Source organism: Lagenorhynchus albirostris, chromosome 15, assembly GCF_949774975.1.
Source record: "Lagenorhynchus albirostris chromosome 15, mLagAlb1.1, whole genome shotgun sequence".
Taxonomy (NCBI): domain Eukaryota; kingdom Metazoa; phylum Chordata; class Mammalia; order Artiodactyla; family Delphinidae; genus Lagenorhynchus; species Lagenorhynchus albirostris.
Genome location: NC_083109.1, coordinates 66,274,048 through 66,300,872, shown reverse-complemented (window position 1 = coordinate 66,300,872; position 26,825 = coordinate 66,274,048). Strand labels below are relative to the sequence as shown.

The 26,825-nt window shown below is 41.7% G+C and overlaps 2 protein-coding genes across 3 annotated transcripts in view; one reads left to right on the top strand and one right to left on the bottom strand.

Moving 5' to 3' along the window:
• Positions 1 to 5,471: 5,471 nt before the first annotated feature.
• Positions 5,472 to 19,134, top strand: PDZD9 (PDZ domain containing 9). Of its 2 annotated transcripts, XM_060124554.1 has the most exons (4): positions 5,472 to 5,502; positions 7,365 to 7,544; positions 13,894 to 14,083; positions 18,738 to 19,134. In XM_060124554.1, exons 1-4 carry the CDS (start codon positions 5,472 to 5,474, stop codon positions 19,132 to 19,134), a joined length of 798 nt encoding a protein of 265 aa, XP_059980537.1. The 2 variants fall into 2 exon arrangements, with proteins under 2 accessions (XP_059980537.1, XP_059980538.1); XM_060124555.1 differs by lacking the exon at positions 7,365 to 7,544.
• Positions 19,135 to 20,369: 1,235 nt separating this feature from the next.
• LOC132505545 (cytochrome b-c1 complex subunit 2, mitochondrial) overlaps positions 20,370 to 26,825 on the bottom strand; it is a 31,691-nt gene continuing 25,235 nt past the window's right edge. The window contains exons 11-14 of the mRNA XM_060123653.1: positions 26,374 to 26,454; positions 24,031 to 24,107; positions 21,806 to 21,959; positions 20,370 to 20,639 (exon numbers count right to left, since the gene is read on the bottom strand). Coding sequence (XP_059979636.1) covers positions 20,556 to 20,639; positions 21,806 to 21,959; positions 24,031 to 24,107; positions 26,374 to 26,454 — 396 coding nt within the window. The 3' untranslated portion in view covers positions 20,370 to 20,555. The remainder of the gene's footprint in view (positions 20,640 to 21,805; positions 21,960 to 24,030; positions 24,108 to 26,373; positions 26,455 to 26,825) is intronic.

The following is a 26,825-nucleotide window of genomic DNA, read 5'->3' as shown; positions in this document are numbered from 1 at the left end:
GTGTTACCATTGCCTTTGCCCTGTCAGCCCCGGGACTGCGCCTTTTAGGAAATGGCTATGGACACCTGCTGTGCGTCAGGCACTGTAGGTGTAGGTGCTGGGGCTGCTGGAGTGGACCTGTGAGAGAAAGTTTTCGTTCTTAGGAAGCTTACCTCCTGGTGGGGAAGAAACGGAAACTGTTAAAAACTGATCTTTAAAATAAAAATAATGTTAGGTGTTGATCTATTAAGTTGGGGGTCGGTCTGATGGGGGGTTTAGGGGGCGGCGATGGTACATAGGATAGTCAGGGAAGGAAGGTTACATGGAGAACGCCAGGTTCATAAAAACCTGATCTATGAAGATCTGGGCAAGACTGTTCCAGACAGAGGGAAAAGGAAGTGCAAAGGACATTCGGGGAGCGGGCAAGGAAGACGTTGGCCTGTTCAAGGAACCGCAATATATCCTGTGTGGCTGGAGAGTGGTAAGAAAAGACAGAGGTGGGCAGAGACCAGATGCAGGACTTTAAGAGCCATGATAAAGAGTTTGGATTTTGTTCTAAATGCAACGGGAAGGCACCGGAGGGTTTAGAACATGAGAGTGACAAGGGCTTATTTAATCTGTAAAGAGAGTGTCGATTGTAGGTGGGGAGGACCAAGAATGAAAGCAGGGATACCAGTTAAGAAGCACAGTAGTCCAGGAGAGAGAGAAATGTAGCTTTAGCTAGGACGAGAGTAGTGAAGATAGGGGATGATGGGCAGATTGGATGTTTTGTAGGCAGAGGGAAGGACTTGCTGATAAACGGGGGAGGGGTTGAAAGAAAGAGAGGACTCAGGGAATGACTCCTAAATTTTTGGCCTGAGTAATGGGGTGTTTGATGATACTGTTTATTGAGGTGGGATGTGGGGAGGGGCTTAGCTTGGATGGAGAATCAGAAAATAAACAAGACATTGGCATAATTTATTAGCAATACAGATGGCCTACCATATACAGTTTTGCTATCTAGTGGAGATTTCCTTATCTTCCATGGCTCATGGACTAAACCACCATTAACCCTGACTTTGAGTTCAGCTCTTTCCTTCCCAGTTAGTTCCCCATGAGACGCTCATTTTCTCCATAAACGCCACCTAGGTCATCTCTAGAAAGACCTAGAAGAGTGACATCTGTCTCTATTTTTGGAATGCCTACATGTCCACAGAACTCAGCAAGTTTCAAATTCCACCAATCCAACAGCCTTGCAGAAGTGCACAGAGTTATCAGTATCACCACATAGATTGGGCAAGGAAGTTTGATTGCTAGCCTGCAGACTTTCCTGTCCAAACATTGGTCTCTTGGGGGTGGGGGGGGTAGTTTTTTATTATTATTATTAAACCATTCATTTTTCCTCTGCCACAGAAACTGATACAAGCTGACTTATATGTTCCAGGGATTTAGACATAATGCATATCACATTACTGCAGGAGGTTTCACTGTTTATTGTTGTTTAAACACTGGAGAAGTTTGGTGGAGTCATATTCTTGGCTTCTTTCTGGTGTTTCTGTTGCCAAGTAATAGAAGAAACTCCAACTATATAGTCCTGAATTCTCAAATAATGTCCACTGATGTTCACTACTGGGCAGTTGATGAGAATCCTAGGGTGAAATGTTGGAACATTTACCTATTCTAACTCCAGCTAAGTGGAACTATTACTTGATTCTTGTGTTTAAACAATACAAGTATAAATCCCTCCTTCTACCCAGGCATCCATTCCTGGTCCCTCCAGCCTTTGCCCCTCCATGAAATGTTCTGGATCTAAGATTAAAGCATAAAAACAACCAGTACACGGTTAAAAGGATTTAAAACATTTTTTTAACCAGGTTAATAGCTGCAAATCACTACAGACAATAGTCACCTATCCCATTCCTTACCAACCAGGATGTGGGGTGGGTGGCATGGGTAGGACCAAATACTCTGTTTACAGATTTCCCGTTAATCCCATTAATTTGGGGCTGTTTTTAGCCCCAAGTCTCATTCTTGCTTGCCAATGTACCTAGTGTTTCAAAGTCTCAAGTCTCTCAGGACAGGACAGATCAATTCTGTTCTCCTCTATATCTCAATTTAGATTTTAATAGAGACAAACCCTAGGAGTTAGGGACAGGTGGTGTGATGGAGTAAAAAGAATACAGAACCATATTTTAGTCCCGCCTGTGCTACTGACTTGAACTTGGGAAAGTCATGTCACCTCTCTGGGCCTCTTTCCCCTATCTGACCAACAGACTCCTAGAGTCAGGCACTCTGCTTCAGTGATAGAACTTCCCCATCCTCTCACCCCTAAGCAAACCAGCTAGGGCTTTTCTATTCAGAGAGAGGATGAGCCATGAGGCTACTTAAGGCAGAAAAGCCTTGAGGACCCGGAAGAACATAGAAGGCCCCCAGGAGGGAGCTATGCTGGCAGCCTGAAGTCATAAATAGTCATTCCGTGGTTGTTAAAGGGCCGTGAACACAGCGTGCTTTATGGTGATGGATGGTAGGCTTCAGCCCAGCAGAGGCTGAATCCAAATGGGACCTCAGGGAGAGCTGTGGAGGGGAGTGTGCAATCACTCTTCTCTTTAAGGAGGATCTTTGACCTGACAGGATAGAGAACACACTACCTCCCTGGAGGTTAAGTTTACCATCCAGGCCAAGAATGTGGTGGATGTACCACATGTGTTCACCTGGGGTTTCTGGGACTAGACAAAACAAAAGAGCTAAATCCAGAGGTTAATAGTTTGTGCCTTGAGCTCAAGTCTCATTTAGTCTCACGGATTGGGTTCTGCTGGAGCTGACTTGGAGACAAGAGATTATTGTCTACTGTGCAGGAAGTTTATTAGGGTGTGCTCTTAGGATCAACTCCTGTGGGGGAAGGGAAGGAAACAGGATTGGACAGAGGGAGCAGTTTGACTGTGGTGCAGTCACAGGAAGCTTTGGCAGAGCCCAGGGGGAGCTCTGAAGCTGAGATGGCTGTTCTGAGTTGTTCTGAGTTGGAGTAAAGGGGCCAACCAAGCCTTTGTACCTCTGCATGGACCAGTCATTGGATGTTAGTCATGGGGCATGACCTTGGGTAAGGCGGCTCTCCAGCCAAGGACAATTCCTTGAGAGAGCTGACAGCTGAGAGCAGTCAACCTACAACCTCCCCAAGAGCTGGGGCCTAGGTTCTCCTGTCCTGAAAGGGGACTAGGCATGACAGTGCGGCACTTGCAACAGTGCACCCATTGTGCTGCACAGATCCACTTGCTTCTTTTTCTATTCTGAAAGCAGCACCTTTAGGACCCTGGTGGACGTCTTTTCCTGTGGGAAACTTATAAGAGGAAAGTTAGTGGGACAAAGTATAGCTCTTGCTGCTGCTGCTGCTGCTGTAGCTCACCTTAAGGTGTAACTGACATACTCATCATTTCCCTCCTCTCCTATCCATCCTAGGTTCCTCTCACCCTCTGCTAGCACCTCTATACTTCTCAGGCTGTGGCTACTGTTTTTGTCCATTTACTGTAAAATAGGCCAAAGGAGAACTAAGAGACACCAGGTGGATCATGTGGGTGCCACATCATTCCATTTTACTACTCGTGAAAAACTAAACAATCTTAGTGCCTCCCTGTGCTGAAGGCTACGTATGCTTCTCCTCTACTGGGGATGGGGTCCTCATTATTACCTGGGCAGCAGGTCCAGCTCCAAAATCCCATCTTAGCATCTACTCTTTCCTGTTGTCCCTGGCACAAGCTGTTGCAGGTTGGGTTCTCTAGGAAATACTCTTGAGTTGCAGGACATTTATTGAGGAGTGCTCTTGGGACCCACGTCTGTGGAGGGAGAGAAGGAAGCAGGATCTGGCAGAGGGAGAAGTCGGGTTGCAGTGCAGCCATAGGAGGACCTCAGCAGACCCTTTAGGGAGCTCTGAAGCTGGGATGTCCCTCTAGAGTTGTTCAAGTTGGGCTGAGGGAGCCAGGTTTTTTACCCTGCATTGATCAGTCACTGGATGCTAGCTGCCCCGGGTAGGTGTGATGTTGGGCAAGGAGTTCTCTTCAGCTAGTGGCAGGGTTGGGGTGGAGGGAAAGGAATAGGTCCTTCAGTCCTGAAGGGGGAATCTGGGCAGCACAGCATCCATAACAGTTTGTATCCTTCAGCTCCACCAATCAGTGTGATCTTGGCATTCACAATAAAGAGCTTTCAGTCTGGGATGGAGGGAAGGTGGATGGACCCTGTGTGCCAGGTACTGATATGCTCCCCTCACAGGACCTTAAATGCTGATGTGCTTTATTCCTTCAAACTCTCACCATTCTCTACCGATAGGAAAATGGAGGAAAAGGATGCATTTCATAATAGAATTAATTTCGTGTCTGGACAGAAGCCTTGCCAGACTGGAGGAGGAAACAGGCGATCTATCACAAGGCGCTACCTGCAGGAGATGCCTTGATGTTGAGAGTAACAGGGAGTGGGATGACTCTTTGCATTTCCTCTGTCGCAGCCACTACAACACAAGATTTATCCAACCGGAAATCTGCCCTGGTTTATTGTCTGGGTAGAGCCACAGAAACAGCTGAATAAGCTGGGACCTCCCAGTTTACCATGGAAATCTTTGCACACTAATAGGTGCTTGATTACTATTTGCTGAAGGCGTGAACACAAGAGGCTTTGCCTTTCTATTTCATCAGAGTGGGGATGACAATAGGACCTACTACATTACATTGTTTTCTATTTCTTCTAGAATTTATTTTTGATACTTCATACTTTCCTCAAATTGTCCACTCCATCTGCTTTTTAAATCTAAGTTCCAAGAGGATAGAGCCCTTGCTTGTTTTGTCTACTGTTGTGTCCCCAGCATCAGCAAAAACCACAGAGCGGGCTTCCAGTAAATATTTGCTGTATGAGTAAACGTGTCTGGGGGAGGAAGAATTATTTTGGAAAAAAAAAAGAAGGAAGAATTAATTCCTCTCCTAATCGTGACTCATTTTTTTCAGGTCACCCTTGGCCTTTTCTTATTCAAAACATCCGTGAAAAAAGCGCAGTTCCAAAGCAGTTGGCGCGGTTGATATAACAGTATTTGAAAACACCATTATCGGGAGCGCAGCAGGGCATCTGTGCTCTTGTATGAACTAGCTATGATCTTCCTCCGTAGACCATTCACATCTTTGAGACACCCTCCTCTGGGCTTCCTCCACCGTCTCCATTTCCGTTTCCCAAGAATGGGTGAGGAACCCACTGAGCCAGGCACTGTGCTAGTCCGTAGAAGTTTTGTTTTTCTGCACCAAAATTTTCACATACTGCGTTTTCCAGGGTCCACTGGGGACCTTGTGGTGACCGCACTGCAGCGCAACGTCTGGGCGACGTTGTCGCAGCGTCCCCTGGGGGCCAGCCCGAGATCTCCTCGCCGCCCGCGGTCGGCCCGCAGTGCGCCGGCTCCCGAAGGGTTCCAAACAGTTGGGAGTTGGACTGACTCCAGCTTCGGTTCCGGGAGACCCTCCTGATCGGCCTGCCGTCCCGGGGCCATGAAGAAGGCCGTCCACAAAAGCGTTAAGGGTAACTGGGTGATGTCCTAGGGACCAAGACTTCTTCACTTTTCCTCCTCTGTAAAATGGGAAAGTCACACTCTTGGGCCTCTCACGATCATTTGTTTACCAAACTATAATTTACATACAGGAAGAGCCCCCCCTTTTTAGTGTACAGCTTTGTGAGTTTTGATAATCATATACCCACGTTTAACCACCACCACAATCAAGGTGTGGAGGTCTCACCACCCCCAAAATTACCTTGTGACGAAGCCCCTTTGCTGCCAGTGCCTTTCGCCACCCCAGTTCCTGACACTCCTGATTGTTTTCTACAGTTTTGCCCTTTCCATGGAGAATGTCACAAAAATGGAATCATATGGTATGGAGTCTTCTGAATCTGGCTTCTTTCACTTAACACTGCTGTCTTTTGAGACTGGGCTTCATAGTAGATTATATCATGAGCACTTTAATTTGCAAGCTGAGGTTGGAACTCAGACCCTGTCTATGATGCCAGTTCTCTGTTTGCTCAGGAGCCAGAGGCTCGAGGAGGGGATGACCTGTAATCCTGGAAAGTCTTGAAGATGGTACCTTCTTTATACTAGGTTACTTTATTTTCCAGACAGAGAGCATCTGTGGTTTGGGGGAGGGTGAGGTTGGAGATAGGCAAGGACACTTGCTTGGAGTCGAAAGGGCCATGAAACCGCCCAGCTCCCTGCAGCTGGAGATGTGGGAGCATGGGAAGCCCCTCCTGCAGGAGTGGGGAGGACTCCTGGACCCCCCAAACACCACAGTCACATGGATTTGGCAAGGTAGCAGTTTGTCACTTCTCCTTAAGGGAAAGTGTTGTGTGTGTGAAATGCTGGAAGAGTGTGCTGAAAACAAGTTTCCCCAGAAGCTTCCTGTAGACTGAAAATGAGTCTCCTCAGAAGCTTCCTCTTGGGGGAAAAGAACTTGTTGTTTTAAATCACTCCTCCATCTTTGAAACTTTTCTTGTGAGATTTAGTTTTGTAGAAAACATACTTCAACACCTCCCTACCCATTTTTCCTGGATTTTCCTCCCACATGCTTTTTTTCTACTGTCCATTTCCACTGACATTGCTTGGGTGACATGCTCTGGGTGAACGCAGTAACTCATTTCTCACTTCCACTCTGGACTCCACAATCCATATAAGAGCCAGAGGTTTTTGTTTGTGTGTTTCTTTGAAGGTAGACCTTAGCTTGTCCTGCTGAAATTGCTTCTAAGCTTTTCCAGTGAGGTAAACCTGCCAAGCAGCCTGTCTGCTCTGCCTTTGCCCCTCCTGCCTGCCCCCTACTGGTCTCCTTTATGTTCTTTCCTGTCTCAGAATCTTGATCTAATTTGCTCTCTCCCATCCTACTTTGCTTACAGCTTTCCTGTTGGTCTTTTCGACCTCAATTCGGATTTTACCTCCTCTGTGAAGCCTTGGCCCGCCTTCCTCACGGGAGATGTTAGCCTGGTGGTCACCCTCAGAGCTCTCTGAACTTTTCCTTCATAGCATGTGTCACAGTTTGTTGTTCTAAATATGTTTACATGATTCATTGATATTTGTCTCAGCCACTAGGCTAGAAGATCCATGAGGGCAAGAAACACGTTTCCTAGCACACTGCCCGTATCAATAACTATTTGTTAAGTGAATGGATAATAATAACTAACATTAATTAAATATTCACAGTGTGCTAGGCACTGTGCAAAAGCCCTTTAACTATCTCCTTTAATTTTCATAACAACCCTCTGAGTGGGCATTTTTATTATCATCACTTTACTGATGAGGAAACTAAGGAAGAGAGAGGTTGAGTAACTGCCCCAAGGGTCTGGCTTTCTACTGTCATGCTGATGTCTAGGTGAAGGACTAAAACACATCTCTCCTTTTTTAGAAAGACAAATCGGCCTCAAGGTCAAGCCATCTGTACACAACTTGAGCAAAACTCAGGAGACCAGACTCACTGTGGGCAGCCTGGGATTAGGCCTGATCATCATCCAGCATGGGCCCTACCTTCAGATCACCCACCTCATTAAGAAGGGGTCTGCAGCCAGGGATGGAAAACTCCAGCCAGGTGACCGTGCTTTCCCCATGCCTCCCAAACACTCCACCGCTTTCTCTCTCCCATCTGCCTTCAGGGAGACTCAGGTTTCACTGTTACGATGATAATGATGACATTGTTTGAGAGCTTTCAATGGGCAGGCCAGTTGGTATTACTTGTATAACCTTCGCTGTTGGGCATTTTTATTCATTGAATTCTTACAATAACCCTCTAGGTAGGAGCTATTATCATTGCCCTTTTACAGGTGAGGAAACTGAGGCTCAGTGAGACTGAGTTCCTTGTCGAGGTTCACCCCCATCTAGCAGGTGGGATTCATATACAGGCACAGCGTCACTCCAGAGTTTATGGCTCTCTGTGGATAAAGCTTTCTTCTTTTGTAGGCAGTATTAATCATCATTAACATTTAGAAGCATGATCTTATTTCACCTTCCTGGCAATCCCTGAGGTAGATTCTACATTAAAAAAATTCTTTTTAAATTTTTTAATAGAACTTTATTAGAGTATAATTGCTTCACAATACTGTGTTAGTTTCTGTTGCACAGCAGAGTGAATCAGCCATATGCATACATATATCCCCATATCCACTTCCTCTTGAGCCTCCCTCCCATCCTCCCTTTCCCACCCCTCTAGGTCATTGCAAAGCACTGAGCCGGTCTCCCTGTGCTATGCTGCTGCTTCCCACCAGCCAACTATTTTACATTCGGTAGTGCCTATATGTCAATGCTACTCTCACTTCACCCCAGCTTTGCCCTCCCACCCCATGTCCTCAAGTCCATTTTCTATGTCTATCTCTTTATTCCTGCCCTGCAACTAGGTTCATCAGTACCATTTTTTTTTTTTAGATTCCATATATATGCATTAGCATATGGTATTTGTTTTTCTCTTTCTGACTTACTTCACTCTGTATGACAGACTCTAGGTCCATCCACCTCACTGCAAATAACTCAGTTTTGTTTCTTTTTATGGCTGAGTGATACTCCACCGCATCTATGTGCCACATCTTCCTTATGCATTCATCTGTCGATGGACATTTAGGCTGTTGCATGTCCTGGCTATTGTAAACAGTGCTGCAATGAACATTGTGGTACATGTCTCTTTTTGAATTATGGTTTTCTCAGGGTATATGCCCCGTACTGGGATTGCTGGGTCATATGGTAGTTCTCTTTTTAGTTTTCCAAGGAATCTCCATACTATTTTCCATAGTGGTTGTATCAATTTACATTCCGACCAACAGTGCAAGAGGGTTCCCTTTTCACCACACCCTCTCCAGCATTTATTGTTTCTAGATTTTTTGATAATGGCCATTCTGACCAGCATGAGGTGATACCTCATAATAGTTTTGATTTGCATTTCTCTAATAATTAGTGATGTTGACCATCTTTTCATGTGCCTCTTGGCCATCTGTATGTCTTCCTTGGTGAAATGTCTATTTAGGTCTTCTGCCCATTTTTTAACTGGATTGTTTGTTGTTTTGCTATTGAGCTCCATGAGCTGTTTGTATATTTTGGAGATTAATCCTTTGTCGGTTGTTTCAGTTGCAAATATTTTCTCCCATTCTGAGGGTTGTCTTTTTGCCTTGCTTATGGTTTCCTTTGCTGTGCAAAAGCTTTTAAGTTTAATTAAGTCCCATTTGTTTATTTTTGTTTTTATTTCCATTACTTTAGGAGGTGGGTCAAAAAAGATCTTGCTGTGGTTTATGTCAGAGAGTGTTTTTCCTATGTTTTCCTCTAAGAGTTTTATTGTGTCTGGTCTTACATTTAAGTCTTTAATCCATTTGGAGTTTATTTTTATGTATGGTGTTAGGTAGTGTTCTAATTTTATTCTTTTACATGTAGCTGTCTGGTTTTCCCAGCACCACTTATTTAAGAGGCTTTTCTCCATTGTATATTCTTGCCTCCTTTGTCATAAATTAGGTGCCCATATGTGCATGGGTTTATCTCTGGGCATTCTATCTTGTACCATTGATCTAGATGTCTGTTTTTGTGCCAGTACCATACTGTCTTGATTATTGTAGCTTTGTGGTATAGTTTGAAGTCAGGGAGCCCGAGTCCTCCAACTCCGTTTTTCTTTTTCAAGATTGCTTTGGCTGTTTGGGGTCGTTTGTGTTTCCATACGAATTGTAAAATTCCCTATGAATTTTTTGTTCTAATTCTGTGAAGAATGCCATTGGTAGTTTGATAGGGATTGCATTGAATCTGTAGATTGCTTTGGGTAGTATAGTCATTTTCACAATATTGATTCGTCCAATCCAAGAACATGGTATATTCCTCCATCTGTTTATGTCATCTTTGATTTGTTTCATGATTGTCTTATACTTTTCTGAGTACAGGTCTTTTGCCTCCTTAGGTAGGTTATTCTTAGGTATTTTATTCTTTTTGTTGCAGTGGTAAATGGGAGTGTTTCCTTAATTTCTCTTTCTGATTTTTCGTTGTTGGTGTATAGGAATGCCAGAGATTTCTGTGCATTAATTTTGTATCCTGCAAACTTACCAAATTCCTTGATTAGATTCTACATTAAACCACCTTACAGAGAAGGAATCAGATATTTAGTAACTTGTACCTTGTCACACCAAGGAGTGGGGATTTGAACCCTCTCTGTTACACTCTTTGTCAGTACTGCCCTGCTTCTCTTGGCTTTGGGTGAATGAATTTTCCATCCAATTCAAGACGTTTTCCCAGTGCCTACTCTGGGCCTGGTGCTGTGCTCAGGAGTCAGGGACGCACAATGGGATGGTAAGGTGGTGGGAAGGAAAGACCATTCAGTGGGAGGTGGCCTGAATTCAGGCCCAGGCTCTGCCACTTTCTAGTTCTGTGACCTTGGACAAAGTCCCTTAACTTTCCTGGCCTTAGTCACCTCATCTCTAAATTGGGATAATACCACCTTTGTCAGAAGTTGCTAGGATTTGATGAGATAATCTTTATGAAAGTGCTTTGAGGACTACAGTGCTATGGAAATACTGGCAGTAATTTCTCTTAGGCTGTTCTTACTTAGAGATTCTTTAGACTGGTATCTTTTTCGTTGTTAACCAAAAATGATTGTGGTACAGGGCCCCCAGTGGATTAAACCACTGGTTTGCAACTCTGGTTACCTATTAGAATCGCCTGGAGGCCTTTTAAAGCAAAAATGCCTTGGCCCCATGTCCCCAGAGGTTCTGATTCAATTGGTTTGGCTTTGGGGATAGGGCAGTTCATGGTTTAAAAGCTCTTCAGGTGATTCTAATTGCAGCTAGGGTTAGAAGCAATGGATTAAAGAATTAAGTAGATCAATGATGCTATTACAAAAGTTTACCTCACCTTAAAATCCAAAGCATTTTCTCCACATAGAAAATGGTGCTGGGGAACAAACTGACAGAAAGAGAGTTCTGGACGCTCCAGACCAAAAGAACTCTAGGCCAGGTCCTATGGGCCTTTTCTGCTTGTTCTCCTTAGCTTCTCTGGGGTCAGGGGACAGATGCTGGTTGATAACCGGAGTGCACACTCACTAGAGTGGGACAGGAGTATGCTTTCATGCACATGAAACAGGATCTCCTGGTGGGGCTACAGTTAGTGGGCTCCTGGAGGTCAGAGGCAGTCTTGAAATCACCTTTTAAATCCACAACTTACCTACAGCACTGGCACATTTATTATGTCTGTGTTTGATAAGTGAATAGCAAGTGAGTATTTGTCCTAGGCATTTTGCAAGGTGTTTCCACATCTATTATCTCATTTAATCTTTGCAACACTCCTGGAAGGTAGATAACAAAACATAGAGCCTTAGAGAGATGAAGTAATTTGTTCAATACAGAGGTAAGTGGGTGGTCAGAGCTGAGACTTGAAACCATATCTGCTTAGAAAGCCCATACCTTTGACTAGAAAAGAGATTTCAATAGAGAATAAGTCCAGGGCCCCAAATCTCTTCATGACAAGTCAGCCACTTCTCTTCAAGGTCTAGGTTTCAAAGACTCTGTAACTCAGTCCTTTTGACAATAATTATGAGATTCTGAGAGGTGATGAACCTGATGTTTTTTTGACCCCATTACCTCCCAGCCCCATTATTTCTCATTCATGTGCTTTGAATTTCTCTCTTTTTGGTGTTTAATAATAGGGCTTCATCTTGATTTCCTAATTAGTTTATTCTGGCTAAACTTTAAAATCCTTTTGGCTAGTATAGCTTTAGCAAACTCTGATATCCAGAGTCTTAAGAAATTAATATAGCTTTTTCTCCCTTTTCTCGGAGAAATTAATATAGCTTTGAAGGTAAATACAAGTCATGCACTGGTCACCACCCTTACTAGGCCACATTCATTCAATAAGCCTTTCCTGAACGCCTGCTCTGTGTAGGCATCCTGCTAGGTGCTGTGGTATAATGATGAGCCAGGCATACATGGTCTCTAACCACACAGAGCTTATGGAATTTACAGCCTAGTTTGTAGAGATGGTAGTGGCTTGGCTGCTGCAAAGTTGATTAAATATAGGTAATCGAGACAGTTTATATAATGTGGTTCCTATAGCCCATTAAATCAGAAAGAAAATGTATAATGTTGATATACATAAATACTAAATTGGTGTTTCTTTATGAAAGGCAACGTTAATGTCTATTGCCAGAGTACTCACATTCACACAAAGATATGTCTGGTTTACAGCCAGGAGGGTCAGGGAATTAAGCTGTTTATTTTCTGCCCTCATGATAAAAGTCACCCTTTAACAACATAATTAAGCAGAATGACAAGCCATAAACACTCCTTTTAAGATTAGGCAAGTAAGCTCATCCAGTGAGGTTTTCTTCCTCCCCCCACCATTTTAATTAACCTCCACAGGGTGAACAGTTTTAGATCACACAATCTGCAAGTTGCCGGGAGAAGCCCTATTTCATTCTGAAGTTAGCCCCAGCTATTTTTAAAGACCAAAGCAGAAGGTTTTCTTCACTCTTCTAAGTATTCATTTTCTTTAATACTGTGAACTTTTGTTGCTGATAGGATCTAGCACTATGGAAATTTGTCCTTGGAGGCTTCCTTTGGGATCAGCATAATTCCCAATTATAGCACAGTGGGGAGTACTTCAAGTACTACTTCAAGATGTACTTCATCTTGACTGTTTTCTCCTCTGAGGTTAGGCTTCAGCTGTCTTTGAGGTTTTCTGCGGGGTCTCTAGCTTCCCATGCACAGAGAGGTGAACATGTCCTTTGGGACTCATTGGGGTCACTTTGTCCGATGTTAGCTATAAGGTATCCATGACCATTTGGCAGGATGTTGGCAAGAGCTGATGACTAAGATTTTACCCCATGTGAGTCTGTCTGTCCTTAAAAAGCAATTTCCCTGTATTCCTTCCTCTCTTGCTGAATGCCCTTGTAGTAGTCAGAGGTCTTCAATGCAAGCAATAGAAAAGTTCTGTTAAGGCATTGGATTTAGAACACTGAGTCTGACAGAATTGCCAGAAAGCCTGGAGAACCAGGTTTGGAAAATGGTGAGAGAACAAAGGGCCATGGAAACTGGGTGCTCCTGTCACCTCTCTGCATCTCCCGCTCCAGTTTCAGTGACCCAGGGAGACTGACAAATAACTGGACCTAGTTTACATGTTCATGCCCTAGCTGCTGCGTACAAGTGAATAACTGGTCTTTTTAACATCCAGTTTGGAGGTCCAGGAGCTTGCTGTCAAGATGTGGTTCTCTTCCTATCTGCTGGGGGCTCAGGAGCTCCATGGTTGGCCATCACCCTCCCCTGTCTGTTCAGCACTGTGCTATGGTAGGGGACCTAGCTGTCAAATCCCTTTGAGCTGACATACTCTCTGTATACATAGCTTAAACTTAATTAAAGCATGCTAATTGTCCAGTGTTTCATGTAGAATTACTTGCTCAACGAATACTATGTAAGGGCAAACATTAAACTGAAAGGCTTGATGTTTAATATGGTCTGCTTACTGTGGAGGGCATTGGAAATGGCCAGGCAGGTATAATAGAAAGGTCATTTATTCACTTAGTGTTAAGTGTTTTTTTCTTTAATAGTAATAGCCATTTATTTTACTTGAAACACATTTTTAGAATCCTAAAGGATGATTCAGATTATAAATGGTTTTTAGCCTCTGTCACACCAAGGACTTTAGAAATGTTGTAAAAACGTGCTACAATATCTACCACCACACTATTAAGAAACATCTTGCATGTATTCTTCATTATTCAGAGGATACTTATGTCACTAAGAGGGTCATTTTTATTAAATAAAGGCTGAAGCCTGGCTTTGGTTCAAAATGAACCAACAATATGAACCCATAAAATGAAATACCTCACCCCCCCAAAAAAAAAGAAAAACATCGCACAATAAAGCCAGAAATGGTATGATCCTTTTAAACCATTATCTTAATTTTACCGATTTTTTTTCCTTTTTCAGGTGATGTTTTGATTACTGTTGGCTATGCCAATGTGTTAGGATATACTCTTCGAGAATTTTTAAAGCTTTTGCAACATATCACCGTAGGAACAGTGCTACAAATCAAGGTTTACCGAGATTTTATTGACATACCCCAAGAATGGCAAGAAATATATGATTTAATCCCTGAGACCAAATTCCCAATTACACAGTAAGTAGTTAAGTTTAGGAAATCTTTGTTATACTACAGAATTCCCCAGGGTCTATGAAGTAGAGTCTTAGTTTAATGTGAGAACTATCAGTTGGACCATGTAGGAGGGATTGATGACACTGCCACAATTTAGTGGGTTTCTAAGTCCTTTTGCAAAGTACAATCTGTAGGACCTAATATGAGGCAGAATGATAAAGGCAAGAGCCTTGGACATGGAGTTTAAAAAAAGACCAAACTATCCAACGGCAACTCCACCTCCAAACTTACATGCGTGACTCTGCCTTTTCCAAAGTTAGCCCTTAAACATGTGCTGTGAATCCCATTTCCTCGTTTGTCTCCGGCATATTCTACTTCTCTCTCTGGATCCTTCCCAATAACATTTAAGCCCTTTTAAAACCTCTACCATCTTAGCAAACCCCATCTAATTCCACTCTCCTCTCCTTTCCCTTCCAGCCGCTGCCCTGTCCCTTGACTCCAAACCCATTGAAAGAGCTGTATTAGACTTTGCCATTTCCTCAGGAGACACCATTTCCCCCCTCAGTGCAGGCCTTGGCTGAGTCCTTTTTCCCAGAGTCACCTACAACCTTCATGCTGCTGATTTCAGTGGACTCTTCTCAGTCTTTATTTTGCTTGGCTTCTGAACAGCATTAGACACTGTATACTCAACTCTGGTTGAAACATCATGTTCCCCAGACTTCTCAGATACCATACTCCTATGATTTTCCTATTTCCTCTAGTCACTTCCTCTTGATCTCCTTTTACCCAACCTCGGAGTTCCTCAAGGTTTAATCTTTGGCTTTCTTCTCTCAATCTCCTAAGCAAACTCCTTGATTTCTCTAAAAATAGAACTACCATATGACCCAGCAATCCCACTACTGGACATATACCCTGAGAAAACCATAATTCAAAACGAGACATGTACCACAATGTTCACTGCAGCATGGAAGCAACCTAAGTGTCCATCGACAGATGAATGGATAGAGAAGATGTGGCACATGTATACAACGGAATATTACTCAGACATAAAAAGAAACGAAATTGAGTTATTTGTAGTGAGGTGGCTGGACCTAGAGACTGTCATACAGAGTGAATAAGTCAGAAAGAGAAAAACAAATACTGTATGCTAACACATATATGGAATCTAAAAAAAAAATGGTTCTGAAGAACCTAGGGGCAGGACAGGAATAAAGATGCAGATGTAGAGAATGGACTTGAGGACACGGGGAGGGGGAAGGGTAAGCTGGAATGAAGTGAGAGAGTGGCATGGACATATATACACTACCAAATGTAAAACAGATAGCTGGTGGGAAGCAGCCGCATGGCATAGGGAGATCAGCTCGGTGCTTTGTGACCACCTAGAAGGGTGGGATAGGGAGGGTGGGAGGGAGATGGAAGACGGAGGAGATCTGGGGATATATGTATATGTATAGCTGATTCACTTTGTTATAAAGCAGAAACTAACACAACATTGTAAAGCAATTATACTCCAATAAAGATGTTAAAAAAGAACTTGATTTCAGTGGTTTCTATTAGTATTCATAAATTAATAATTTTCAAATTGTATTATCTCCAAACTTGTATAAACATCCACTTGATATCTGCATTTGTATGTATCATAAACCCCTCAAACTCATTATGCCTAAAATCAAAAGCCAGCTTGCCACTGTCCTAGTGGAAGAACACTCACATAGTCAAACAAGTCAGAAATTTATGGGTTGTGCTTGATTTCTCCATCTCCCTTTTCTTTAAGTGACAAATTCAGTGCTCTGATGCAACTCTTGGTCCTTATTAATTCTGACCAGATTACTGACCACTAGTTGCTACAGCTGTGCACCTTTGCTTATTGGGATAGGCTCAAAGAAATATGGCTAGGGGCTTTACTAAGACTAAAAAATGGCCCATATTCCATAGACATTACTTTAGAGTCCAACTTGTGGCCCTAGGAACTGATATGGCCAGCAGATGTGCTTTGCTTGTCTTCCTCAGTGTTTTAAACACTGTAGAGAGAAAGGAGGATACGTAGGGGGAGCTTTTCCAGGGGGCAGTAATACGCTATTTCTTGACCTAGGCAGTAGCTACCAAGGTATTTATAATTTTTTTCATTCAACTTTTTTGCATTTTTCTGTGTATTTCAAAATTTTTTTTCTTTTTTTTTTTGGTACGCGGGCCTCTCACTGCCATGGCCTCTCCCGTTGTGGAGCACAGGCTCCGGATGCGCAGGCTCAGCGGCCATGGCTCACGGGCCCAGCCGCTCCACGGCATGTGGGATCTTCCCGGACTGGGGCACGAACCCGTGTCCCCTGCGTCGGCAGGTGGACTCTCAACCACTGCACCACCAGGGAGGCCCTCAAAAAAATTTTTAATGAAAAAATATTTGAATCGCTAAATTTACAAATCTAAGATTTCATGCAAAGAGTCTTTATCTCTGGTTTCTCCTGAAAAAACTAGAAGATGGGCTTGCATTCCCACACGGTGACAGTGGACTAGAGCTGGGCAGTTGTCCCCTTCAGATGAGGTACAGACTGGGGAAAAAATTCCCAATAACTAAGCCAATCCTGATTTGATTAAAAATCATTAATGATAATAGTGATAACTGCTTACTATGTGGTGGGCACTGCTTTACAAGCATTATACCATTTAATCCTCATGCCAATTCTTTTTATTTATCCTCATTTTACAGATAAGAAAACTGAAGGCAATAGAGTGTATAAACTTGCCAGAGGCCACAGGGCTAAGTGGTATATGTCTGTCTCCAGAGCAGCAATGTCCAATAAGAACTTTCTGTGATAGTGGAAATGTTCTGTATCTGCGTTATCCCATGTGGTAGCCACTAGCCACAGGTGGCTACTAACCCCTGAAATGTGAAGATTTGTAACTGAGGAATTTTAAATTTTATTCAAGTTTAACCAGTTTAAATTTAGCAGCCACACGTAGCTGGTGGACCTTGTATTGGGGAGTTCAGCTCCCCAACTTGAGCTCTTAACCATTTGCTTATAGAACAACTACATTCTAAGCTGAGTTTGAGATTCAGAATATTAAAAATCTAAGGATGGCAGTTTGACCATTCAAAAGCAAACACAGAACAGCACAACTTAAGTATGAGGCTAAAATCCACAAACTTAGGAACAATATCAATCATGTTCTGAATCCCTTTCTTAATTAAGCAAAGTGCTTGTAGCTAAGGCATTTTAGCATCTTACGTGGAAGAGGGCGAGGAAGGGGCAGAAGTGGAAGGAAAAGGCTTATTTGGTATGACTTCCTTCAGGAGCAAACAGCACTGTGTGCACAACGGAGAGAATACTCCACATGATGCTCTGGGCAGGCCTAGTCATATAAAAACTGTTTCCAGCTAACCCTGACCTCTGCTGGCTTGTGGCGTCACTATCTAATGCAGTTCAATAAGAACCTGGCTCTGCCGCCTGTCCTTGATGGTTATCTAATACAGTTACAAAGAATGTCCTTTGCACTCTGAAGGCAAACTGTTCTAGTCCTGAGATCTGAATCTCCTTGCACAGCACTAAATCAAGGATTAAAAGAAAATAGTACAATTAAGACTAGTGGCCCTTTGTAAAATTGACTCCATACCAACTGTCATTTCCAGAAGAGATAAACTTTAGGAAAAGCTTCAAAAGCTTAGGAGCAAATAAAACAGGCAGGCCTCCAAGGATGTTAGTGAAAACACCAGCAAGTCTGATAGCTTGGAGGGACTGGGGTAGGCAAGAAATCTATTTCCTATTAGCAGCACAGAAAGTAACAGAGAAGGTAACCGAGGTTCATAATTACAAAGGTCTGGTTTTGGATCTGCTGGCAAATCCAGCACCAGAATGAGAGGTAGCAGGTAACAGCATTTGTTCAGGAAAATAATAGCAGGCGCACGTGCTGCCATTAGAAAAGTTCAAGAAACCTGCTGTTGGTAAATTACAAAAAAAAAAAGTCTTTACAAGTTTTTGGATGGCAACAGCGAGGTGGAATAGTGAATGATGAGACATCTGGATAGAAGGGTATTCTACAGATCCACATATGTAAACCCAAATGAGAAGCAAAGAATGATGCTCAGGGGAGGAAAGAAAAAGACTCAGATTAGCATGTTGAAGGTCTTTGAGGGCCATTATTTCTGGACGTCCCCTTGGAAATCAGTAATCTGTTATTGCTGACCCCATGTGACCCATGAAAACTGAGTTTTGCGGAGGAGATGGCCACATTGACCTGTCATTCTGTGTGAAGTGAAATTAACCCACCGTTAAGGCCTGCTAATATTCTGGTCAATAGTCTGGCTTAGGTCTGTGCAAAGCTTTTTAAAGGAATGTGAAATAATTTAGGGCAGAATTTGATTTCCATTTAGGAATGGAAACAAATTTAAAGGTAATTTTTTTTTTGGCCGCATCTCGTGGCTTGTGGGATCTTAGTTCCCCTACCAGGGATTGAACCTGTGTCCTCGGCAGTGAAAGCTCAAGCCCTAACCACTGGACTGCCAGGGAATTCCCTAAAGGTAATTTTAAAAAGAGAAAATTTTCAATAACACAGAAAGGTAGTGTTAAAGCTAAATTGTATTCTTTCTTTTACGAACCAAAGCAGGTTGTAAGACAATCTCTTAGGTGATAATGAATGTTCAGACATTAAGAATCCATTTCATTCACTATTCTTCTCATTTCAGCACAACAAAGAAAACTGAGAAGGCAAAAGATGACTCTTTCACAAGCAGTGATGACGATGAAGATGCAGTTTTAGATAAAAGACTTAAGTACTATAAATATCCACGGTCCACTGGGCATTACCCTGCAAGGAGACCGATGTCTATCTCCAGAGAATGGCATGGATATAAAAAGAAGAACTGTACTTTTAGTGTAGGAAAAGACAGTAACTGTGACGTGATGATTCACAGAGACCACAAGAAAGAAGTGAGGGCCTCTTCTCCATACTGGACAATGGTGAAGCAAGACAACGAAAGCTCCTCCTCCTCCTCGGCCTCCTCTACCTCAGATGCATTTTGGCTCGAAGACTATGCCCATGCTGAAAAGGGCAAGAGTGAACCTGTATCAAAAGTTGGTTAGGAGGCGACTTCCCTGGCCCCTTTCTCTCGGACCAATGAACCTCGCCCGGGAGCGTTCCCAAATAAAGCTTGCTTAAGTTCAAAAAAAAAAAAAAGTTGGTTAGGCAGCAGTTTGCAAATCTGTGACCACAGGAGCATTTGTCTTGAAAACACCCATTTTTTGTGCACTGCCATGTATACATTTGCTATACTTACAGGAATATGTACAGACTTAACATTTCTCTTTCACGAGTGTGTTGTAAAGCCTTTAGAGACCTTCTTCAGTGTGATATCCAAAGATTTCCTTGGGGTTTCACAGGCCTCACAATTATTCAGATCCTTAGGACCCTCCTTTCTGAGAAGAATGTCTCATCATTTAGAAAATGCAGCAGAGGAACCCAATATCAGAATGTGTAAACACAGTAGAGAATTTTACTCTTCAAGTATCACATTTTACTTTAGTTTCTTGTTTGTAAACTTCAAGTGCCCTACTTAAAAGAAATGAGATTTTTGCCTAGTTGTTCACACTAGTTTTTTTCCCCCTTTTCAGCCCCACTTTTACCTTTTTTTAAAAAATATTTATTTGGCTGCACCGGGTCTTAGTTGTGGCATGTGGGATCTTTCATTGTGGCGTGCAGGCTCAGTAGTTGCGGCACAAGGGCTCTCTAGTTGTGGCACATGGGCCCTAGAGCGCTCGGGCTTAGTTGCCGCACAGCATGTGGGATCTTAGTTCCCCGACCAGGGATCCAACCTATGTCCCCTGCACTGGAAGGTGGATTCTTAACCACTGGACCACCAGGGAAGTCCCCCTACTGTTACTTTGAATGTTGGGTTGATAGTTAATTACTTGAAAGAGATAGGATAGAAACAGATGAGGGAGAAGGCGAGGAAAAAAACCCACAAAATTCTGCCACAGTGAAGATAAAATGAAGCAGTGCGAATACAGGATATGACTGGCAGGGAATTTATATTTTTCACAAATAACTCTTTCGCAAAAAAGGCAAAAAGGGGGTAAAACCCAGACCATTTAATTATTCTTACCCAAGAAGACAGACTTTTAACTGTGTTTATCTTAAAAAGCCACCAATAATAATCTGGAAATAGTTACTCTGATAGCCACTTAGCCTTAATTTTTAATAGTTTCTCATGCTTCTGTACTTTATTATTATATTCCTGTTCTCCTTTAAAGCATCTAAAACAAAAACTCAGCATGTATCAAATACTTGTTGATTAACTGATTAGGAAAAACGCAAGAAAAACATTTAAACAGAAGTTTTATTGACTTTAGGTCAGTTGGGAACAATTACCTGCATTTATGCTTTTTGATATTTCATCTCACTGGAAAAAAAGATAAATGTTACATTAGAGACTTTTCACTTTCACATACTTGCTGTTCTTAGTTGAGAAAATGTTCAGCTCTTTCCTGCAATATGTGTTTCAGTACTACAACTCATCAACGAAAGGTGTATGCCCCAAATTTCCACTTGCTGCCATTGACTTCCGGCCAGAAACAAACTTCTTTGCAGCCTTTAAGTAAACAAACAAAATAAGACAGAAAGTTAATAGAAATAAGCAAGTAGATAAACTTGTTCCTTTGAGTATTTCATCCTACGTGTGACTGAGCAAGTGTGGTGCTCTAAATAGGAGCGTAGCTGTTAAAGAGGGAAAAGGAAAACCCTTCTGACGTTGCAAAACAGGGCAGAGTCTCCTTGAGCAGAACTGTACTTCCCTGCTTTGGTATTGCAATGGCAAATAGTCTGAGTCAATAAAAATAAACTGATTGTTAACTTAAAAGTTACACTTTATATCCTAGTATTCCTTATGCCGCTACTTTGAGTCCAAAGGCTGGTTGTTTAAGTGCAATACCACGAGGAGCAGTCCCACATTATCTCAGGTCAGCTTTTTTAATAGACAGTGTTGCAGGCAGCTGGGTTGGACTCACATGATAGTATGGTATATAAGATGAACACAGCCATTTGGAAGAGTATGTAATGATGAACTTATGGTTCAAGTGAAATCAAGTCAGGGCTGCTATCTTAAAATAGCCTGCTTCTTTTTTCTATCCCCAAGGGGAGACCCCTTGGTGAGAAGATGGTTAAGACCTCGACCATGGAAGGGGAGTTGGCATTTTTAATACAGAAAGGACTGATTTTGGGTTCATTCTGTAGTTCATGTACTTGTTAGGCATAGCAGGGAATACAAAGAGGTATAAGACATAGTCCTTGCCCTCAAAACAACTCAATTTTATAGGAAAAAATATAAGTGAAAAAAAAAATAGAGCAGGGGCAGGAGAAGGTCTTATGTTGAGAAGACTAAAGAAAATCTTGAGATGGTAGATTGCGAAAGATTGGCAGGATAGAGTTTATTTCTTAGGAGTGAGGAGGAAAATACCAAACTTGACAATTAGGTTGAATCGTATGAAACTGCCAATATTTGACTCTTCTTGACCTTTAAGAATTTAAAATGGTTTAACCTAATGGTAATTTAGTTGCATGAGGAAGATACATCACCCTGAGTTGACAAGGAAGCTATCTGCAGATATGGGGATGAGCCCTTCTGCCTCCACACCAGGTACATAAGCACCAAACACCACGAGAACAGCATATACAGCCCAAGGAAGGTTACGCATTCCTTCTGAAACTGGATCATTAAGGACAAGTTATTTGATGTTAAATAAATTTTCATTTGCTTACATTTATGACATCAGCGTCAGCTACCGAGTCAATCTGCTGAAGGACTGTGGATGGCGGCACATAGGAACCAGCAACTAGAGCCTGGGACCCAACTTCATCCAGGAAACCCTCAGAAGACTCCACTGACATTAGGTACCCAGCTTTCAGCTTGTTCCTGTCCAATAAAAGGTGTGCAACTAAGGCAGATGCCAGTTTTACAGAGCAAGGCAAAGTATGTTCCCACACCCTTAAACATGTTTGGGTAAGTATACAAACTAACTAACAGCTTTGAAATCTTACAGTGCTAAAGGTCTCCATTCTATTTCTTCAATTCACCAACTATTTTAGATACATTTTTGGTGATGGTTTTAGGTATCTCTATTAAAGAACATCCCTATGTGGGCTCTTCTCACTGTCCCTTTAGCAGAATGCTGTGTGCTGATAATATAACTTCCCTTAACCCCACCCCTAGCCCATTTGTGTGCTGGGATTTGTCTCACTGAGGGTAGGGCAAGTGGGGAAGGACAGTATAGGTCTTATAAGTCCCTGTAGCTTAAATATGGGCACAAAAACATCAATTTGAAATAAAACAAAATCCAATTCATACTTATCCCAGGAAGAAATTATGTTCAATAAGGCACTTGAGTTATTTAACTCAAACTAATCTCCTTGGCACTCTGTAGCAAGACTTCCATTTAAACATAATTACAATTTAATGTAGCAATTTTACCACACTGTCCACTTAATTGAAAAAAGATTTTACCTGCAATAAACTTTACCAAGTGATTATTAGTTTGTCCCTTCAGCAATGACACCTCACCTTCTCTTTTTCACTATAGGAGGACTAAGAACCTTACAAAAAAAGTATCAACTCCATCAAAATGGCAGAAAATAAATATATCTTGACATTAACAACCAAAATTCCATTTTCTAAATGTTGCTGTACCTGATAAGAACTGTGCCACACTTATTAAGAAAATACATTTTCTTAAATAAATTAGATTTGAAACAGATTTCTCCTAAGCTTATCCATTGTTTCAATTTATTATAAGGTTTGTTTCTGATGCAATCATGCAGAGCTGCATCCTATCGATCCTTGGTTCCATGTATACAATATTTAATAAATTGTGTTGTACTTATTTGAGAGATGCACTTCTTAGTGTGTTCAGTATAACAAAAGTAATAATACTAATGAGAACAGAAATGGTAAAAGACTGTTCCCTCCTGGGTTGTAATTCACCCTGTCATATTTCCTTTGTGGGCAATACTAAATGATCATAGAGGCCTCCGGAGTTTTAGGATTCACATTCTGAATTGTCCTAAATGGATGGAGTCAAATTTAAATGTTTTAAACTCCTGTATGAAAATGCAAGCTGATTTCCAACTCTGTCCAAAGTCTGTCTCTTTTAGAGAAACTCCCAGAGCTACTGAGTTAAGAGGAGTTGTTAGCACTTTCAATGTGGGAATTTAACAATCACCAAATAGGAGACAGATACTGCAATCTTTTAATCAGATATATTTTTTGGTCTATCAAATCAGTAAAGAGGAAAAAGTTGCCAATGGTTATGGTAGAACAGGCACTCTCATATATACTGACGATGTGCTTATCAACTGGTAAAATCTTTCAACATTGTGACTCCAAAATATAAAAATAAAAATATTACATAAACACAAACGTATATTTTAATGCACAGCCTTTCATTATAATGTTTATAACTCTTGGCCCAGTTGCGAATCTATACCAAGAAAGTAATATGAAATACAAAAATGTTTTAAAACCCAAAGATATCCTTTATAGTTTATAATTTCAAACTGCCAACTTGTTGAAAATGTCCAATAAGTATATTTTGACACACCAATTAAAACTGTTTATGACAAATTTTTAGTAATAAAAATAAATGGAATAAATGCAAACAACATTATAATGTTAAAAAAAGAGAATCATTGGTAGGGAATGAAAAATAATTTTTGTCTTTGTAATTTTCAATTTCTACAATAAACACTAATAAGTATTATTTATTAACAAGTATATATACAATATTAACAATTATGTTTAAAAATGGCCAAGAAAATAATCAAAATGTTAACAATTGTATCTCTAGGGGGTAGGAGTATATTTCCCTTTCCTTTTAAATACTTTTCTGTGCCTTTCAATCCTTTTTGTGTATTTATTACAATAGTGTTGTAACTAGAAAAAATACAACTTTCAAATAATTGAAACATGAAACATTAATATTGAAACTTACTTGGCAACTTGAACATCTGTATTAGAAAGGTTTCCTTGAGCAACTGTTTTTACTTGGTTATAGGCAGCCTTGATAACCTAGGATAGACAAGTAAAAGCTGGTCATGTTTGATCAGTGCCAAAGTCTGCTGCAGGGGCTTCTCTGGTGGCGCAGTGGTTGAGAGTCCACCTGCCGATGCAGGGGACACGGGTTCGTGCCCCGGTCCGGGAAGATCCCACATGCCGCGGAGCGGCTGGGCCCGTGAGCCGTGGCCGCTGAGCCTGCGTGTCCGGAGCCTGTGCTCCGCAGCGGGAGGGGCCACAACAGTGAGAGGCCAGCGTACCACAAAAAAACAAAACAAAACAAACGAAGAAAAAAACAAAGTCTGCTGCAGCATTCAAATGCTCCTCTACTGAGGCAAAAACAAAAGATGGAAGGTTAGTTCCAGAGAAACAGTATAGTGTCCATTTGGAATTCTTAAGTCACTACGTGCTGCTTACTCTTCCAATGTTCCATAAAGCAGCTGTTTGTACAATATCCAAGTGGCCAAGTTTCTTAACAAACGTTAAGTGGCAGAGGGCAGAGGACGGCAGTAGGGTTTAGGAAAAGAAAACTCAGGGATTTATAATTGCCTACAAAGAATAAGCACCTCAAAATTTTCCCAAGACTCTCAAAGTGTCATGTAATTAATACTGCTATCTCTTACTATTCACTAAGAAAAAAGTAGTAATCCATATATAGCCGATCTGAAAAGCCTGTCCATACCTGGAGTGCTAGAGTCATGAAGGAATCAACTTCTAGTGATGTGGGTGGGTACTTAGTAAATATATGTTGAATAAATAAATTAATAATAAACCTGGCCCATGATTTTCTCCCTCCCAACCCTGGCACCATTCTGGGTCTGCTACTTACTGTTCTTTCTAATCACCTAAACTCTAGGACCTTCATTTCCCCTCCAGGTGAGCTACCCATTTCCATAGCCATACCCCAGACATGCACATAACCTAGATCTGACCTACCTCTGAAATCCTCAATTCCAAGACCTCTGGCCTAAGTCTTTAATCACACTATCCTTATCTTCCATTTTATCAACATCTCTAGGTCCTTGATTTGCCCACTTTCAACCTATCAGGTCCCCCTGGCTTCACTTCTTTAGCCTAAATCCATGAATCATCTCTTCAATCACTCTTGCCAGTGCTTCCAACTTCCTGCCATCTTTTCATACTTCTGACCTGCCTACTTTGCAAGATTCCAGCCTGGGATCAACCCTACTCCCTGCCTCCTCCACTTCTGCATTAGGCTAGACGTCTGGCTGTACTATGCATTTGTGGTCACTTATCTCATGGAGACATCTGTACTGCTGTTATGCTCATTCTGTGTGCATCTAGCCACTCAACTGTCCCAAACCTCATTACTTTCTTTAAACTCTCCTCCCTTCTCTTATTCTCAAAACATGACTTAGCCTCCTACCTTACCAGGGATGTACTTCCTCATCTTCCTGACATCCTCTTCTCCCATCAGCCTTTGTGTCCAAGGCTAAAATGTCCGATTGTACTTTGGATCCTGCTTGCTCTTGCTTTTTCAGACTTGATCCATCTATAATTTATCTCCTATATTCACTCCAATTTTCTTTCCTTTCAGTGTGAATGTCTCTTCCTACTTAATCTCTCAGTGGAAACTCTCCTAAAACTACCACCCACCTCCTTACAAGTCTAAGCTCCACCTGCCTGCACCAACTTTGTATTTCTTTCTTCCCATTCACTCCTTAATATTATAAATTTTAGTTCACTTCCAATACTCTGGTAAAAACTGATAGTATCACCAATATTATCCTAGTTTGCTAAAACTACCAGACCTGTCTGTGGTAACTAAACGGATGTTAATCCAGAGTATATCGAAACAGTGTTAACCATTCTCTCTTTCCTGGCCTCCAAACGTGCCAGTTTCTCTTCTTTTTCTTTCTGTTTCTTTTTGGCCATTTTCCTTAGCTCGACCTTCAGTTTTCTTCTCCTCCAACCTTTCACGTGTAACCCTGACTTCAACACACTCTTTATAATGATGACTCCCAGTATACATCTTGGCCTTGACCTCAACTGAGTTCTTCATTTAGATATCCCAGAGACAACTCAATGCCACATGCCCACACAGAACGAAAATACCAAGGAAACATTTCCTCCCTCTTTTCTGGAAGCATCAGTATATGCGTTTTTCATTTCTAACTTTCCTCCACAGCAGATAACACTTTAATGATAATACACTATACAGAACTCTGATAAATCATGGCATTCAAACATTCCATGTTCTTACTAAAAATATGTTAATGGGGGAAAAAATCTTCTGAGAACTGATGAGTTTGCAACTTACATCTCCAGCAGCTGCAGCCTGTGAGATAGTGTAAATCCCAAAGAGTCCAGAATCTGAGTAACTGGCATTAAAAGCGGAAACCTGAAAATATAATGAAACTTTACTGTATGTCATTCTACCAGGTAAAACAGGGCACAATTTCCCTAAGGCCGTCTAGACAAAAACGTATACCTTCACAGTATAAGCAAAGACATGGATTAATATTTCACTTAAATGGTTCTATTAAGGACTGAAGTGTTCTATATACAGGTTACCTCTTTCACAACTGTAATGTTTTAGCTTTTCTCATTTAACTCTTTCTAAAATGACGGCTCACTTTCCTTGGTATTTTCTAACCTTTTGATGATTAAAAGTTAAGGCAAACATTAACTTGTGAACATTACTACTGTAGATTCAGTACAGCTGAGTGGTATAAATCATGGGCTTTGGCATTAGATAAACCTGCTTTCTTC

Bases quoted from the DNA above. Each gene is read 5' to 3' on its own strand.
- PDZD9 (XM_060124554.1), top strand. From the start codon at position 5,472: ATGAAGAAGGCCGTCCACAAAAGCGTTAAGG. The intron at 7,545-13,893 runs GTGACCGTGCTT...TTCCTTTTTCAG, and splicing joins GGATGGAAAACTCCAGCCAG to GTGATGTTTTGATTACTGTT. The intron at 14,084-18,737 runs GTAAGTAGTTAA...TTCTCATTTCAG, and splicing joins ACCAAATTCCCAATTACACA to CACAACAAAGAAAACTGAGA.